We start from the raw sequence: 13,227 nt of genomic DNA on the forward strand, positions 1-13,227 counted from the left end.
GCTGTGGTTTGTTCAAAAATGAAACAGTCAGATCTGAATACCGGGAATTCTAGACAAGTGGGGTAGGAAAATGATTCATTGTATTATTCAGTGACTTTATATCCTGAATAAAATAACTTTTTTTTTTTTTTTTGGCAATTTAGACCCTTGAATTGTCCCATCTTTGAGTGAGTCACACTTTTGTACAAAATGGTAGGACTCTCTTCCCACAACATCATTGATCAGCTTGTTTCAGCCTGGCTTTCCAGTGGAAGGCGTTGGTCTAGTTTATAAGCCATCCTGTGTTCTTTCTTCATCAGTTCCTCACTTGTTAATTCAGTCCTTTCAACAGCCCTCTTTTACAGATAAGGAAGCTAGGGTTGCAATAGGGAGAGTAAGTCCAAGATCAGTGTCAAAAACCACCTGTCTAGCAATTTGTGACGCTAGAATTCTCACTCTGGAGTTTATGTTCTTAATTACCGTCATATGGTGCTTATTATGGAGAATTCTTCCTGATATATGTTGAAGTTTGCAGAAGTATGCACCAAGGACATAGGGGCATCCCCTGAAATTCAAGCTGGCTGCCTAGATCTTTGTATAGTCACCGTTCTATACTGTCTGTTCATATATTTGACTTCTTTACCCCCAAATGATTAAGCTCTAGATAGTAAATATATATAAACCAGAATGCCATCAGTTCCAGTGGTGGGAAATGCCTGTCACATAGACCAGCTCCCATACTGATAATTGGCTATATATGAAATCTAATTATTCTCAGGCCATTTGGTGAGCATGGAGTTTTTAAGAAAGTTGGATAATCTTCATAGGTAATGTCTTCAAATTAGGTGTTCAGCTCCTCGTTAAGTGTAAGTCTGCCATGTGGGCCAGATATGTGGGTCCCTGAGTTCTTTTTCCTGGAATGGTATAGCAGAGATTCCTAAATGCTTTTTTTTTTTTTTTCTAATTTTACCTATTATCTGCTTAGCAGGCTACCCGAATTCTTCAGACAGAATTTGTATATCAGTTATTATAGTGTAACAGGCCACCCTAAAACTCAGTGCCTCAAAGTAACCACCCACATTATTTAGTCACTGTTCTTTGACTTGCCGATGTATTTTCCACTGTTCTCTCTTAGCATCGTAAGATATTTAAAATGTACAATGTGATGATTTAATATACTGGGATGTATATTCCAGTGGTCTTTCATTCTCAGAAGCCTAACCTGGGCTACTTTATGTGCTGGTCTCAGGGTCCTAGAGGGTGAAAGCGGAAGTCTCTCAATGTCATTTCTGTATGTTGGTCAAAGCCAATTTTAAACCAGTCCAGATTTAAGGGGTGGAGAAATAGACTCTACTTTTTGTGAGAAGAATATCAAAGTCATATTTCTAAGGAGCCTGCATGCCTTCAACCCTTTTTGCAGTCTCCCACTAAGCAATTAAGATTTTATACTTAGATCATCCTGATTGGATTTTGGCTGTTCCCTTATAGTTCCTCTGCAATTAATCCTTCTTCCTATCCTTCCCAGTGCCAAACTTTCTCTTCCAAGATTCTCACATCTTTTATGTGTTCCTCTGACATTGTTCCTCTGCCATACTGGTTACTCTCCTGTGTATTCTAGGGTCTCTGCAGTATAGAACCTGAACAATAAGAATTGATACTATTGATACTATTTATATGTGGTATGCTGGGCATACTATTTTTAATCTTTAATTTTCATATTGACTGTTCGTTAAGGGTATTAACCCCATTTTACAGAAGGGGAACTGGGTTCTCTGAGGTTTTGTGACTTACCCAAATTCACATTCTATAGCTGAGATTCAGACACTTTCCTCTCTCCTTCCCATTCATATGTATACTTTCCCTGTCTAGATACACACATACACAAATAAATATGGACTGCTAATGAGAGTGCATTGGTTTATTCCTGACGCTGTGCTTTGGAGAGTCTTTGAAGATGCTGAGATAATTCGTCCCTGTAGTGGGAAATGAATGTATGTTTACAACACAGTGGCATAAATCACACATGTGCTATGGAGCCAATGTAATGGGAACCTAGAACACTGAGCTGATAGTTGCTGCAGAGTTGAGGAAACCCTCAAATAGGAGATAACATCCCAGTTGGGTTCTGAAAGATGGAGCTATCAAGACACAGAAAGGGGAAATAGGGCATTCTAGGCAGAGAATGCACTAAAGAATACTTTTTAAGCAGAGAAAACAATATAAAAAGGCACAGAAGTGTGAATTTATAGTTCACTTGAAATTTGCCTTTTTCACATTCATTATTATTAGGCAAGGACTCTTGTTAAGCTAAGTTTCACCTTTGTTGATTTCTACTTAAGGTTTTAGTCTCTATATTTTAAAACTCTTTATTGCTATTTCTCACCTTAGTGTCATCTGCAGATTTGAGGAGCCTGCCTTATGTGCTAAGTCTGTCTGATAGCACTAAGTGCAAAGTAATATTTCATTAAAGTTTTTTTAAACTAAACCGTATTTTTAATTAGTCAAACTTTTCTCCTTACCATTTATGAATAAATGTAATAAATGTAATTTTCATCTAGCTGGTATTTCTCTATATTGTATAAGGCACGTTAAATCTACCATGCCAATGATTGCCTAATCTGCTTTTATAACTCTGTCAGTGAAGAAATTGCTAAAACGACCCATACTGTCTTCTAGAAATTACGATCTTTCTAAGTTTTATAAGCCATGCATACCATATGCTGTTTAAGTCAGGAATTAATATGTTTTTAACCTGTGGCTGCATTTCTCAGTTATACTAATTATTTTGTGAATAGGGGGTTTGCTTATGTCCCTTAGATCTTTGCTGCGGTATTGTGCCAGATCTTTCCTGCCTTTTCTTATGTCTAGTTAATAAGGATTTGCATTTATTTTTTTCTAAATTGTGTTTGGTTTCTGGTTTTTATGTCCGTTCATTCTTAATCTCCTTCTACTAGGTTTTTAGTCTTCCAAATAACCAGCAAGTTAACAGTATGCTGCCCTTTGTTCCCTAGTTTGTTCGCCTGGGAATTGGTTGACTTCATATTAAAGGTGTGTTCTTACTACCAGTAGTTGACCTGGTAACTCAGAAGCAATTTTTCCTTAAGTAGTAATGATAAGGAACAGAGGTCATCAAACTTTTTTTTTTAAGGGCCAGATAATCAATATTTTAGGCTTTGTACGCCATAGGGTATCTTTTGCACCTACCCAACTCTCAAATGATATGAGAAGCAGCCAGACAAATAGCTAAAGGTATGAGTGTGGTTGTGTTCCAATAAAACTGCAAAAATAGGTGGAAAGCTGGATTTGGCCTCTGGGCCAGTAGTATGCCTATCTCTGGTGAAGAGGATTGTTGAAGGAATTTAGTAACAAACCAGAGATATAATGATCCATATCACCCTAAAAGTATATTCATATAAAACAGTACTTTGTATTTTATAAATTTTTGTTCAAGATAGTAAAATGTGCTACTTGGTAAAAGTTTCATTTTATAATATAGAAATCGAAGAGGCACTGTAACCTACCCTCTAGAGTCTAGTATTGTGAACAAAATCCCGCACATTTGAATGTGTATGATGAATCAGTGAAGAGCAGAATTACAGAAGTGAGAAAAAGTGAAGGTTGGTAATGTTAGAGTTAGGCCATGCTGATAGGCCACGATGGTACTATGCCCTGCCTGCCTCCCTCCTCCTGAGGGTAGACCTTTGTGCGCAGCAGGGCTATCATGTAACAACAGCTTTGTAAAATAGGTAGACACAAAGGAAACAAATAGTACAAACACTTTGCAGGAGGGGTGGAAACCTGATGTAGAGGGGCAGCTGTACATCACTAGTTACTTAGTATCCTGTTTTTCTGCTTGGTAATACATGTTTAGTAGAGGTTTGTGGCACTTGTGCCATTGTTCTCCTTGTTGATTGAACATTGTTAAATGTAAATCGTGTTTATTGCAGTTCATTGTTAAGTCTGTCCCCTTGCATTGGCACCAAATACCCATGACCTACCAAATACCTCAGGTTACCAAACACTGACCTGCTGTGGCTAGAGCTGTTCTGTCCAGTACAGGAGCCATTACTTGGCACAAGGTTATTAAGAACTTGAAATGTGTCTTGTCCAAATTAAGATGTGCCAAAAGTATAAAATACATACTAGATTTTCAAGACCTTGTACCAAAAGAATGTAAACTATTTCAATGTTGATTACATATTAAAATTATTTTGGGATATATTGGGTTAAATGAAATATGAAATTAATTTTGGTAGTGTTTCTTTAAAAATTTTAAATGTGGCCACTAGAAAATTATAAATTATATGTGTGGCATTATATTTCTGTTAGCACTGTTTTAGAAACTAAAGTGTAAGGTATCTAGACTTGAAATATATTTTTCTTAAATAGTACTAGATATAGTTTAAATTATTAAACATGTATTTCATACCTATTCTGTGCTAATTATGTGTTGGTTTGGGAAGCCAAGTCTCACAGATACGTTTGTTGCTATAGGAAAAAAAAAATTTAAACTTACAAAGTTTTCTAAGCGAACTACAGTTTTAGGTAGTAAAACAATTAAAGAAGACCTCATTCCAGATCTATCCATTTTATTCTGCACCACTGATAACCACCTATTGTGTATGTCTGATACCTCTCTTAGCTAATAAGTTACTTATCTGATTTATAAAAACCAGATTATATTCTTCTTTTCTCTCTGGCCTTTCTTTCATCAACCTTGTTTCCTTTACAACCCTAACTCTTACCCCACTTCCTCCAAAACACATTCTGGTATTTCTTGATCTTTTGGCTGCCTCTCCTTCTCTTCCTCTGAATTCCTGAAGGATATCTGCCTCTGTCTTATAAAGATAATCACTTTTGACTTTGTATTTTAATGATACACATTCACTATCTCCTCTACTTAAGGGCGCACACTTCAAAAGGATCTTTGTACTGAATTAGAGTCATGTAAATTGGCATATGCAAACTTAGATCTCATTTAGGTTAAGGTATGATTAGTTTCTCTTTATTTCCATAGATTTCATTTTTGTCTTGTTCTACAAATGAAACTATCTTAATGGAATTACCCCCAAATTTTTGGAGTTCAGACTATAGGGTTAATCTAAACAGATATACTAACCAGGACATAAGCAGATAGCAGTTTTAATACTTTTTAAAATGATGGGAGAGGAAAGGGGGATTTCAGGAAGGAGAAAAAGAGAGTGAAATTTTATCGGTTACAGATAATTATTAGAAAGTAGACCAAAGTATAGAGTGGGGGGAATATTTATGCATATCTTACCACTAAGAAATGACCATTGTTAACCTTTTTGCATGTCTCTAACCTTTTCTACTTAAAATACTGTAAAAATAATACATGTACATGCTTTTTATAAAAATTCAAACAATATAGAAATATTTAGAATAACAAATTTTTTCCTTTCTTCCCAGTCCCTCCCTCTTTCCATAGGAAACATTCATTTATAGTTTCTGAATACATAACACATTTTTATTATTATAATCAACATATATAGCGTTGTTATTCAATAATTTTTTTCTACTTAATATACCTTAGAAGTCTTTCCATATTATAGATCTCTTGCATTTTAAAAGTGGCCGGATAGAATTTTTGAAAAGAAATGCTCATATTAAAAAATTCCAACACTGCAGTAAAAGACTGAGTAGAATGGTCCCCCAGTAACATCCCCACTCTGTAGCTGTTACCTTAATTTTTGTATAACATTCCAGAAATCTTTTATGCTTCTTTAGATTATCTTTCTTTTTCTTCCTTCCTTCCTTTTCTTTTTCATTTTTTCTTTTCTTTTAACACAAATGGGACCATATATATTTAAGAATTCTCCTAATACTGTTTAATGACTATACTGTTTAATTTTCATCATATGAAATAATTTACTTAACCTTTCTCTTGTTAGAGCCTTAGATTTCCCAGTTTTTCACTATTACGATAATGCCTTTTAAAATGCACAGTAGGTGTTTGAACTGACTCCAGTGTTTCGACTGCTTTGGAACAAAAAGCTTAAAAATTAGAAGGAAAGAGAAAAGTTGAATTTATTTTCAGTTTCACTCCCAGTTTCAAAACTGATGGAAATTGAAGTCCAGTTTTGGCTGATTGTACTTTTAAACTGCAAAATGTAAATGTCTAGATTAAATATACTTTTTCTTAGGTTTGTATTAATGTATAAGTTGACCAGTTATTAAACCCTCGTTTGGGTTCTATGATTCTTTGTAAATAAAGGAGCAATTCTTTATCAGCTTTTAATGTAAAATTTATGAAATGATAGGTAATGGATTTTTATTTTTGTTTTTTAATCAGTGACTTTTTTGAACGAACCATTCTGTGCAACAGTCTTGTGTGGAGTTGTGCTGTGACGGGTAGACCTGGACTGACCTATCAGGAAGCACTTGAGTCAGAAAAAAAAGCACGACAGAATCTTCAGAGTTTTCCAGAACCACTAATTATTCCAGTTTTATACTTGACCAGCCTTACCCATCGTTCACGCTTACATGAAATTTGTGATGATATTTTTGCATATGTCAAGGATCGATATTTTGTCGAAGAAACTGTGGAAGTCATTAGGAACAATGGTGCCAGGTAAAGTGCTTTTAATTTTTTTCTTGTGATATGCATACTTCCTCTTGCTCAAAATTCAAAATACACAAAAGGGTGAACTAAAGAAAGCTTCCCTTTACTATTCTCCAGCTACCCTGTTATCTTCCCTGCAGAGTCCTAGTGTTAGCAGTTTCTTATATATTTATCTAAAACTAATTTTATATACATCACCAAAAACATGTACACACACACACACACACACACACACACACACACACACACACACACACAATCTCCTGCTACTTTTAATGGAAAAGATAATATTTTATGCTATCCTTTTTTTACTTAAAATATCTTGAGGATCAGTCCATTGCTTTGTTACTTGCCTTCTCTTTTATTCACTGTATAATAAGTTCCATTAAATGGAAGTTTCATCTTTAAATAAGAGTTAAAAAAAACCTTAAAGATATCTGCTCTGTCTTCATTATGTTACCTGATAGTTTAAAAAATGCCTGTATTTCTTGCTGGAATTTAGTAGTTCTTTTGATAAGGATTGAGTTTTATATACTCTACGAAGTTCTCTTTTACCCTGGTCTTCAAGAAAAAAATAGATTTTTCATATGTGAATGTTTCAAGTGACATTATCTGTGGCACTTAGTTTAAAGTTATTATTGCTTTCCTAAAGTCTTAAGCATTTGTGATTGGCTAGTCACTGATATTTTATTTGCATTAAAACTTTTTATAGCCTCTTGATTTTTGGTGCAGTGACTAAAAAATGTTTTTTGGATGCTTTTTTCCTCTCTTTATTCACCTGAATGTAGTTTTTTTTTTCTTACTGAATTTTAAACTTTAACAGTCAAAAGTTAATTATGTTCTTTATTATCTTATTTTATAGAATTGTCATGAGTTTATGTGTACTTTCAGGATAATATCTTAAATTATTATCCACTTCAGTTATTCATTGGTACACTACATGAATCTTAGAAAGCCAAGAGATGTTTATATTAAGATCTAAATTTATATAAATTTGATTTTGGTTAATAGTAAGTTGTTTTTTTTTAATTGTAGAAGCAAGAAATGGTAAAAATTGAAGATTTTTCATGTCTAATGACTTTTGGAAAAAATTATTTTTTTATTTTCAGGGGGAGAGATTAACATGTCATCAGTAATCCTACCAAGAACATACTCCTTTTTAAAAAGATCAAGTTATAAATACTATTTTGGCGTATGTTTTCTGGTTTTAGTGATATACTTGCAAAACAGATTTTTTAGTTTTAAACTCTGTTATCATAAAAATAGGGTTGTGTTTGTGAACCAGAACAATTTTGTGCTTCTTAGAGTTATAATTTTATTTGACTTATGCCAAAAATGTTCACCGATTTACAAATCGTTAGGATACATTGAACTGTAACATTAGAAATATTGCTTACATCTAGAATTGTAAACAATGTGGTTCATTGTTTTTTTTGTTGTTGTTGTACTTTAAAAATAGACTTCAAGTAGCTGTAGCCATTAATAGTAGTAAACTGGAGCACATTGTAGAAATGGGAAATTGGAGTCACAATTTTATTGATTATTATTGTTAGGAAACAGACCACTTCTTGCTTAAGAAGCTTTTAATTATAAAGTATAAGGAATTGTCATTTTTTGAAAAACTTTTAAGGCTTAATTTTCATAATACATATTGTTGTTCTTAATCTTTGTGCAGGAAAGGAAAAATTGTGGAAGACTCCTTGACCTTTTGCCTTTAGCAGCTGGGTGGATGATAAGATGCAGAAGCCTCAGAAAGTAGTATTAGTCTAGCCATTTTTGCTCTCATCTCAGGCCCAGATATTTCTGATTGTTGATATCGTGTTTCACCGACATGTTGTGTAGTAAATCATAAGTGTCACTTACAGGCTAGACACTGGGTCGGGTACTGGATGTATGGAAAGGATTAAGATGCCCTTAATTCAGTTAAGAGAGAGGCAAACATGTCAACTTGGCAGCTATTAAAATAAACGTGAATGAAGTAATTTCAGGAGCATCCAGGTCCAGAGTGCCTTAGAGGCTAGGCCTGGGTTCCCTACGTTCATGCCAACACTAGATATTTTAGTCTTTTAATCTTTGCTAAATCTGATGATTATCTCAATGTTTGTTTGCTTGTTCAGGTTCTTTCCCATTTTTCTTTTGGCTTGTTTGTTATCAGTAGATTTGTGAGAGCTATTTATTAAACACTAGGCATACTGCACTCTTTGTTATACTGTTACAAATATTTTTTCCCATTTCGTTTTTTGTTGTTTTTTCTAAGTATGCAGTTAAGGTAAAATTTTTAAATATATATATAAAATTAATGACATAATTAAGGAATAAAGCATAAAAGCATTACATATTCTTGCAGTTACACTTGGTTTTAACAGAATACTTTTATCTTTGATTTATTACTTATAGTTTGAGAAAAGTTATACATTTCTAGTTTTATGGGAGGCAGAATAGTAAGATAGTGAAGGGTCTAGGCTTTGGAGTCAGAGTAACCTTGTTGGAGAATGACATCTTTTCAGGTTATTGTAAACCTGGAGAGAGAGTGTGTGGTACACGTTTTGAATTGCTACATAAATAGGATATAGCAGCATTTTACTGGGATAATAAGGCTGCTTTTGGCCCAAGAAGCTTATATGGAAGTTAATATTTTTCTTTTATTATTGACTAGCTTTTCTATTAAAAATTATATTTTATATTAAAATTAAGCTTCAAGCCTGACCTGTTGTATCTACAACTTTAGGTTCTGAGTTCTTGTGTACACCCTATCCTTTTACCCTTTTCATGTAAATTTCAGTTAAAATAACTTTAATATATAAACTTGCCTAATGATGACTAGATTTCCTTTGGTTGGAATTGTGCCTCTACCACCTACTTACTACTTGTGTAACTTTTTAGCAAACATTTAGTATCACTTATCTCTCCTTTACGTACTTAGAATTATTGTAAAGATTAACTGAGAATGATATATGTGAAGTGTTAGGCACATGGTAAGTGTTCAGAAAACAACAAGTAAAAGTCAATCTTCTGTTTTGATTTTTGAGTTCTCTTGTCATGCTTCTAAACTCTGATTCTATTATATTGATATGGGGAAATGATTTGGCATGATGTTTTCCTTTTAGGCTGTGTTCTAGACCCCAAGGAATATATGCCCCCTTTGGCTTCACATCTACTGTGTAACTTTGGGGACTGAGTTCAGTTTTGAGGTGACAGTGGTGGTAAGATCCTGGCATCCATAAGGGGTAGGCAAGACCAGCTTCCATGATGAGAGAGGCACTAGGTTGAGTTTCCTAGGTATCCTTTGGCCTTTATACCTAATCATGGAATGAGGTTTATTGTTAAGGGGCTTATTTAGAGAATTAAATGGATTTTTCCCAGTGACAGAAATAGCGGGCGCTTACTGTCTTCATGGGATCCACTAGTATGAGATATCTGTGATCCCACTGTCACCTTTCACTCTTCATCCCTTCTCCACAGAATGTGAAGAATTTGCTTATACAGTGAACACATTTTCATCTCCTGCTTCTTTTTGTTAAACAAGTTTATTGAGATAAAACTCACACAGCTTAAAATTTTCCCATTTAAAATGTGTCATTCAGTGGGTTTTAGTATATTCACAAGGTTATGTGGCTATCACCACTGCCTAATTGCAGAATATTTTCATCACCTCAAGAAGTCCTGTACTCATTAGCAGCAGCCACTCCCTCTCAGCCCCTGGCAAACACTGATCTATTTTCTGTTTGTATAGATTTGCCTATTCTGGCATTTCATGTAAATGGAGTCATATAATATATATCTTGTTTGTGGCTTCTTTCACTTACTATAATGTTTTCAAGGTTCATCCACATTGTAGCATCTATCACTATTTTAATCCTTTTTTTTATTGATAAACAAATTCTGTATGGATCTATTATATTTTTTTTATCTGTTCATCAGTTGATGGACTTTTGGGTTTCCACTTTTTGACAATTATAAATAATGCTATTAAGAACATTCATGTACAAGTTTTTGTGTGAAAATATATTTTCAGTTCTCTTGGGAATATGTCTAGTGTTCTAGTAATTGTTAACTCATACGTTAACTATGTTTAGCATTTGAGAAACCTCCATTCTGTTTTCCGAAGCAACTGCATCATTTTATATTTCCACTAGCAATGTCTGAGAGTTCCAGTTTCTCCACATGCTCGCCAAGCTGTGTGTATGGACAATTGGTTATTGCCCATCTTTTTTATTTTGCTGTCCTAGTGAATATGAAGTGGTACTTTATTGTAGTTTTGACTTGTGTTTCCCTAATGACTAATTATGTTGAGCATTGTTTCATGTGCTTATTGATCATTTGTATATCCTTTTTGGAGATACTCTGTTCCTTTGCCCATTGAAAAAAGATAAATGGAGTTATTTATCTTTTTATTACTTAGTCCTAAGAGTTCTTTGTGTTTTTGGATACAAGTCTCTTAGCAGATATATGATTTACAAAGATTTGCTCCCATTCCTTGAATTGCCTTTTCAATTTTCTTGATGGTACCATTTTAGCACCATCTCCCTTTGCTTTTAACTTTGTTTTTACTTGTTAATAGCATCTACCTCTTATTTCTGTCTGTTATTAGTAATTATCAGTGAACCTAAAGACTGTGTCATCCATTAGAATTAGATTTATTGGAAAGAACATGCTAAGTTACAGAGAAATGGGCTAGGGGTTAAATTAGTCACTCTGGGTGCTCTGGATCCTCTCATTTCAATATTCTTTTCTTATTTTCTCATTACCTTTAGCATCCCTCCTCACTTTCTTTTTGAATCTTTCAAGTATAGGTTAAGTGCTTCCCTACCCACAAGGCCTTCTGTTTTGAAATAAGCAGTCAGCTAACATATTCTTCTAGAAGATCCCTTGTCATTGCTATGGCAGAGGTAGTAAAGAGAACAGCTGACTGCTTGACTGAGCCAGCAGTTTAGTTCTTTACCTTCGCCATCCTGATTACCCCTCAGTATGCCTGTCAATCATGCTGATATTTGTTCTCTGCTGCTTCCTTAGAGCCTGCGGGAGAAGTGAGAAGTTGAGTGGTCTTGTGAAAAGAACGCTAAACTGAGAGTCCGGTCTATGAATTGTTAAATACCTATCAGCTGCTTTATGTACACATTTTATTAGCAGATGTAAGGCAAGAACGTACTGTTTCCATTTACCGATGAGAAAATAGATTCAAAGAAGTTAAATGATCTTTTCGTAGTTGTTCAATATGTATTTACTTACCTCCTGCTATTTATTTGCACTCTCCTGTAGACACTGGATGTATAGCAGTGAACAAAACAAAGTCATGGAACTTCCATTCCAGCCTTACAAGTAGTAATAGGTAGGATTTAAATTCAGGTAGGGCTAACTTAGAAATCATTTTTTTTTTCACTATACTGCTGTCTCTTTGATTTTGAATTTTGCCCTTTATGATTAGCTATATGACTCTGAGCAAGTAATTTAAACTCTTTCAGCTTTAGCCTTTTTCATCTGTTTAAATGGACCCCTGCCATACAGGGTTGCCTCACGGGATGAAATGAGTAATGTGAATTTTTAAAAAGCTATGTATGCAATATTGCCATTTAATGTAGGTGTCTTGTTTGTACTTGAATGTGTTTATTGAGGGCTATAGTTTGTTGTTTTGTTTTGGGTGATGCCAGTAGTGATGTGGAGCTCTCATAGCTGCCTGAGCCACTGTTACTTAGAATCAAATTTCCCTATTGCAACTCTGAAAGGAAACCCTACAGTTAACAATTTCAGTGTCTTAGAAAGACTGTAGTTATTTTTGAAGACAGTTGACATTTGTACATGATCTTCTAAAAAACACACTACACAAGCAGATTTTAAGACATTTAAGTTTCAATTAACTTTCTCATTTCTTCTTAACAATCATCGTTTAAGGAAGGATTAGGAGGGTGGTAGGCTAGAGAACACAAATATTTCATGATAAACCCATCTCTCCCTCACCCTGGAATTGGAGGATTAAATCTGGAAAAAAGGAGCTAGAAATTACACAAAAAATAAACATTTGGGGCCTACTGAGTCATCATTCAGTCTAAAGATAGTACTGGAGTTTGAGAGAATCTGAAAAATTGAGTCAAAATATAATTGTGTGTTTAATTTTTTTTTTTTTTAATTAGAGTTGGCTTTGGGCAACTTGTTATCAGACATTTTACAAGCACAGTCGAGATGTTCTGAGAGCTAAAAGAGTTTATAGAGATTTAAAGCAACAGGTGTGAGAAGGTACTTCCAAAAGTTGATATACTAGCAATAGTGAGAAGTAGTACCTGATAGTAAAGGAGGACGTGGAATAAACATTAACTACAAAGTACACGGGCCTAGCTCAGTTTATAATTGGGAGCATTGGAAGACATTGCAGAATTGAAAGTATGCTTTCAATTTCATTTTAATTCTCACAATATTGATAGTTAACTCAATTTTCAAAAAAGTTGTATACTCCTTCGTATTTACCCAAAGGAGTTGAAAACTTATATTCACACAAAACTTTTATACTAATGTTTATAGCAGCTTTATTAATAATTGCCAAAACAGAAGCAACCAAGATGTCCTTTAGTAGGAAAATGGGCAAATAAACTGTGGTGCATCCAAACAATGAGATATTATTCAGAGCTGAAAAGAAATGAGCTATCAAGGCATGAAAAGACACAAGGAAACCT

General features: G+C 34.3%; 1 protein-coding gene across 2 annotated transcripts in view; it reads left to right on the forward strand.

The window, feature by feature from the left end:
• The window catches only part of BAZ1A (bromodomain adjacent to zinc finger domain 1A), an 81,693-nt gene that overhangs the window by 4,527 nt on the left and 63,939 nt on the right, over positions 1-13,227 (forward strand). For both annotated transcript variants that reach the window (XM_016152071.2, XM_016152072.2), the window contains exon 3: positions 6,293-6,571. In XM_016152071.2, coding sequence (XP_016007557.2) covers positions 6,293-6,571 — 279 coding nt within the window. The remainder of the gene's footprint in view (positions 1-6,292; positions 6,572-13,227) is intronic.

This window comes from Rousettus aegyptiacus, unplaced genomic scaffold, assembly GCF_014176215.1.
Source record: "Rousettus aegyptiacus isolate mRouAeg1 unplaced genomic scaffold, mRouAeg1.p scaffold_m13_p_3, whole genome shotgun sequence".
In the NCBI taxonomy this organism is placed as follows: Eukaryota; Metazoa; Chordata; class Mammalia; order Chiroptera; family Pteropodidae; genus Rousettus; species Rousettus aegyptiacus.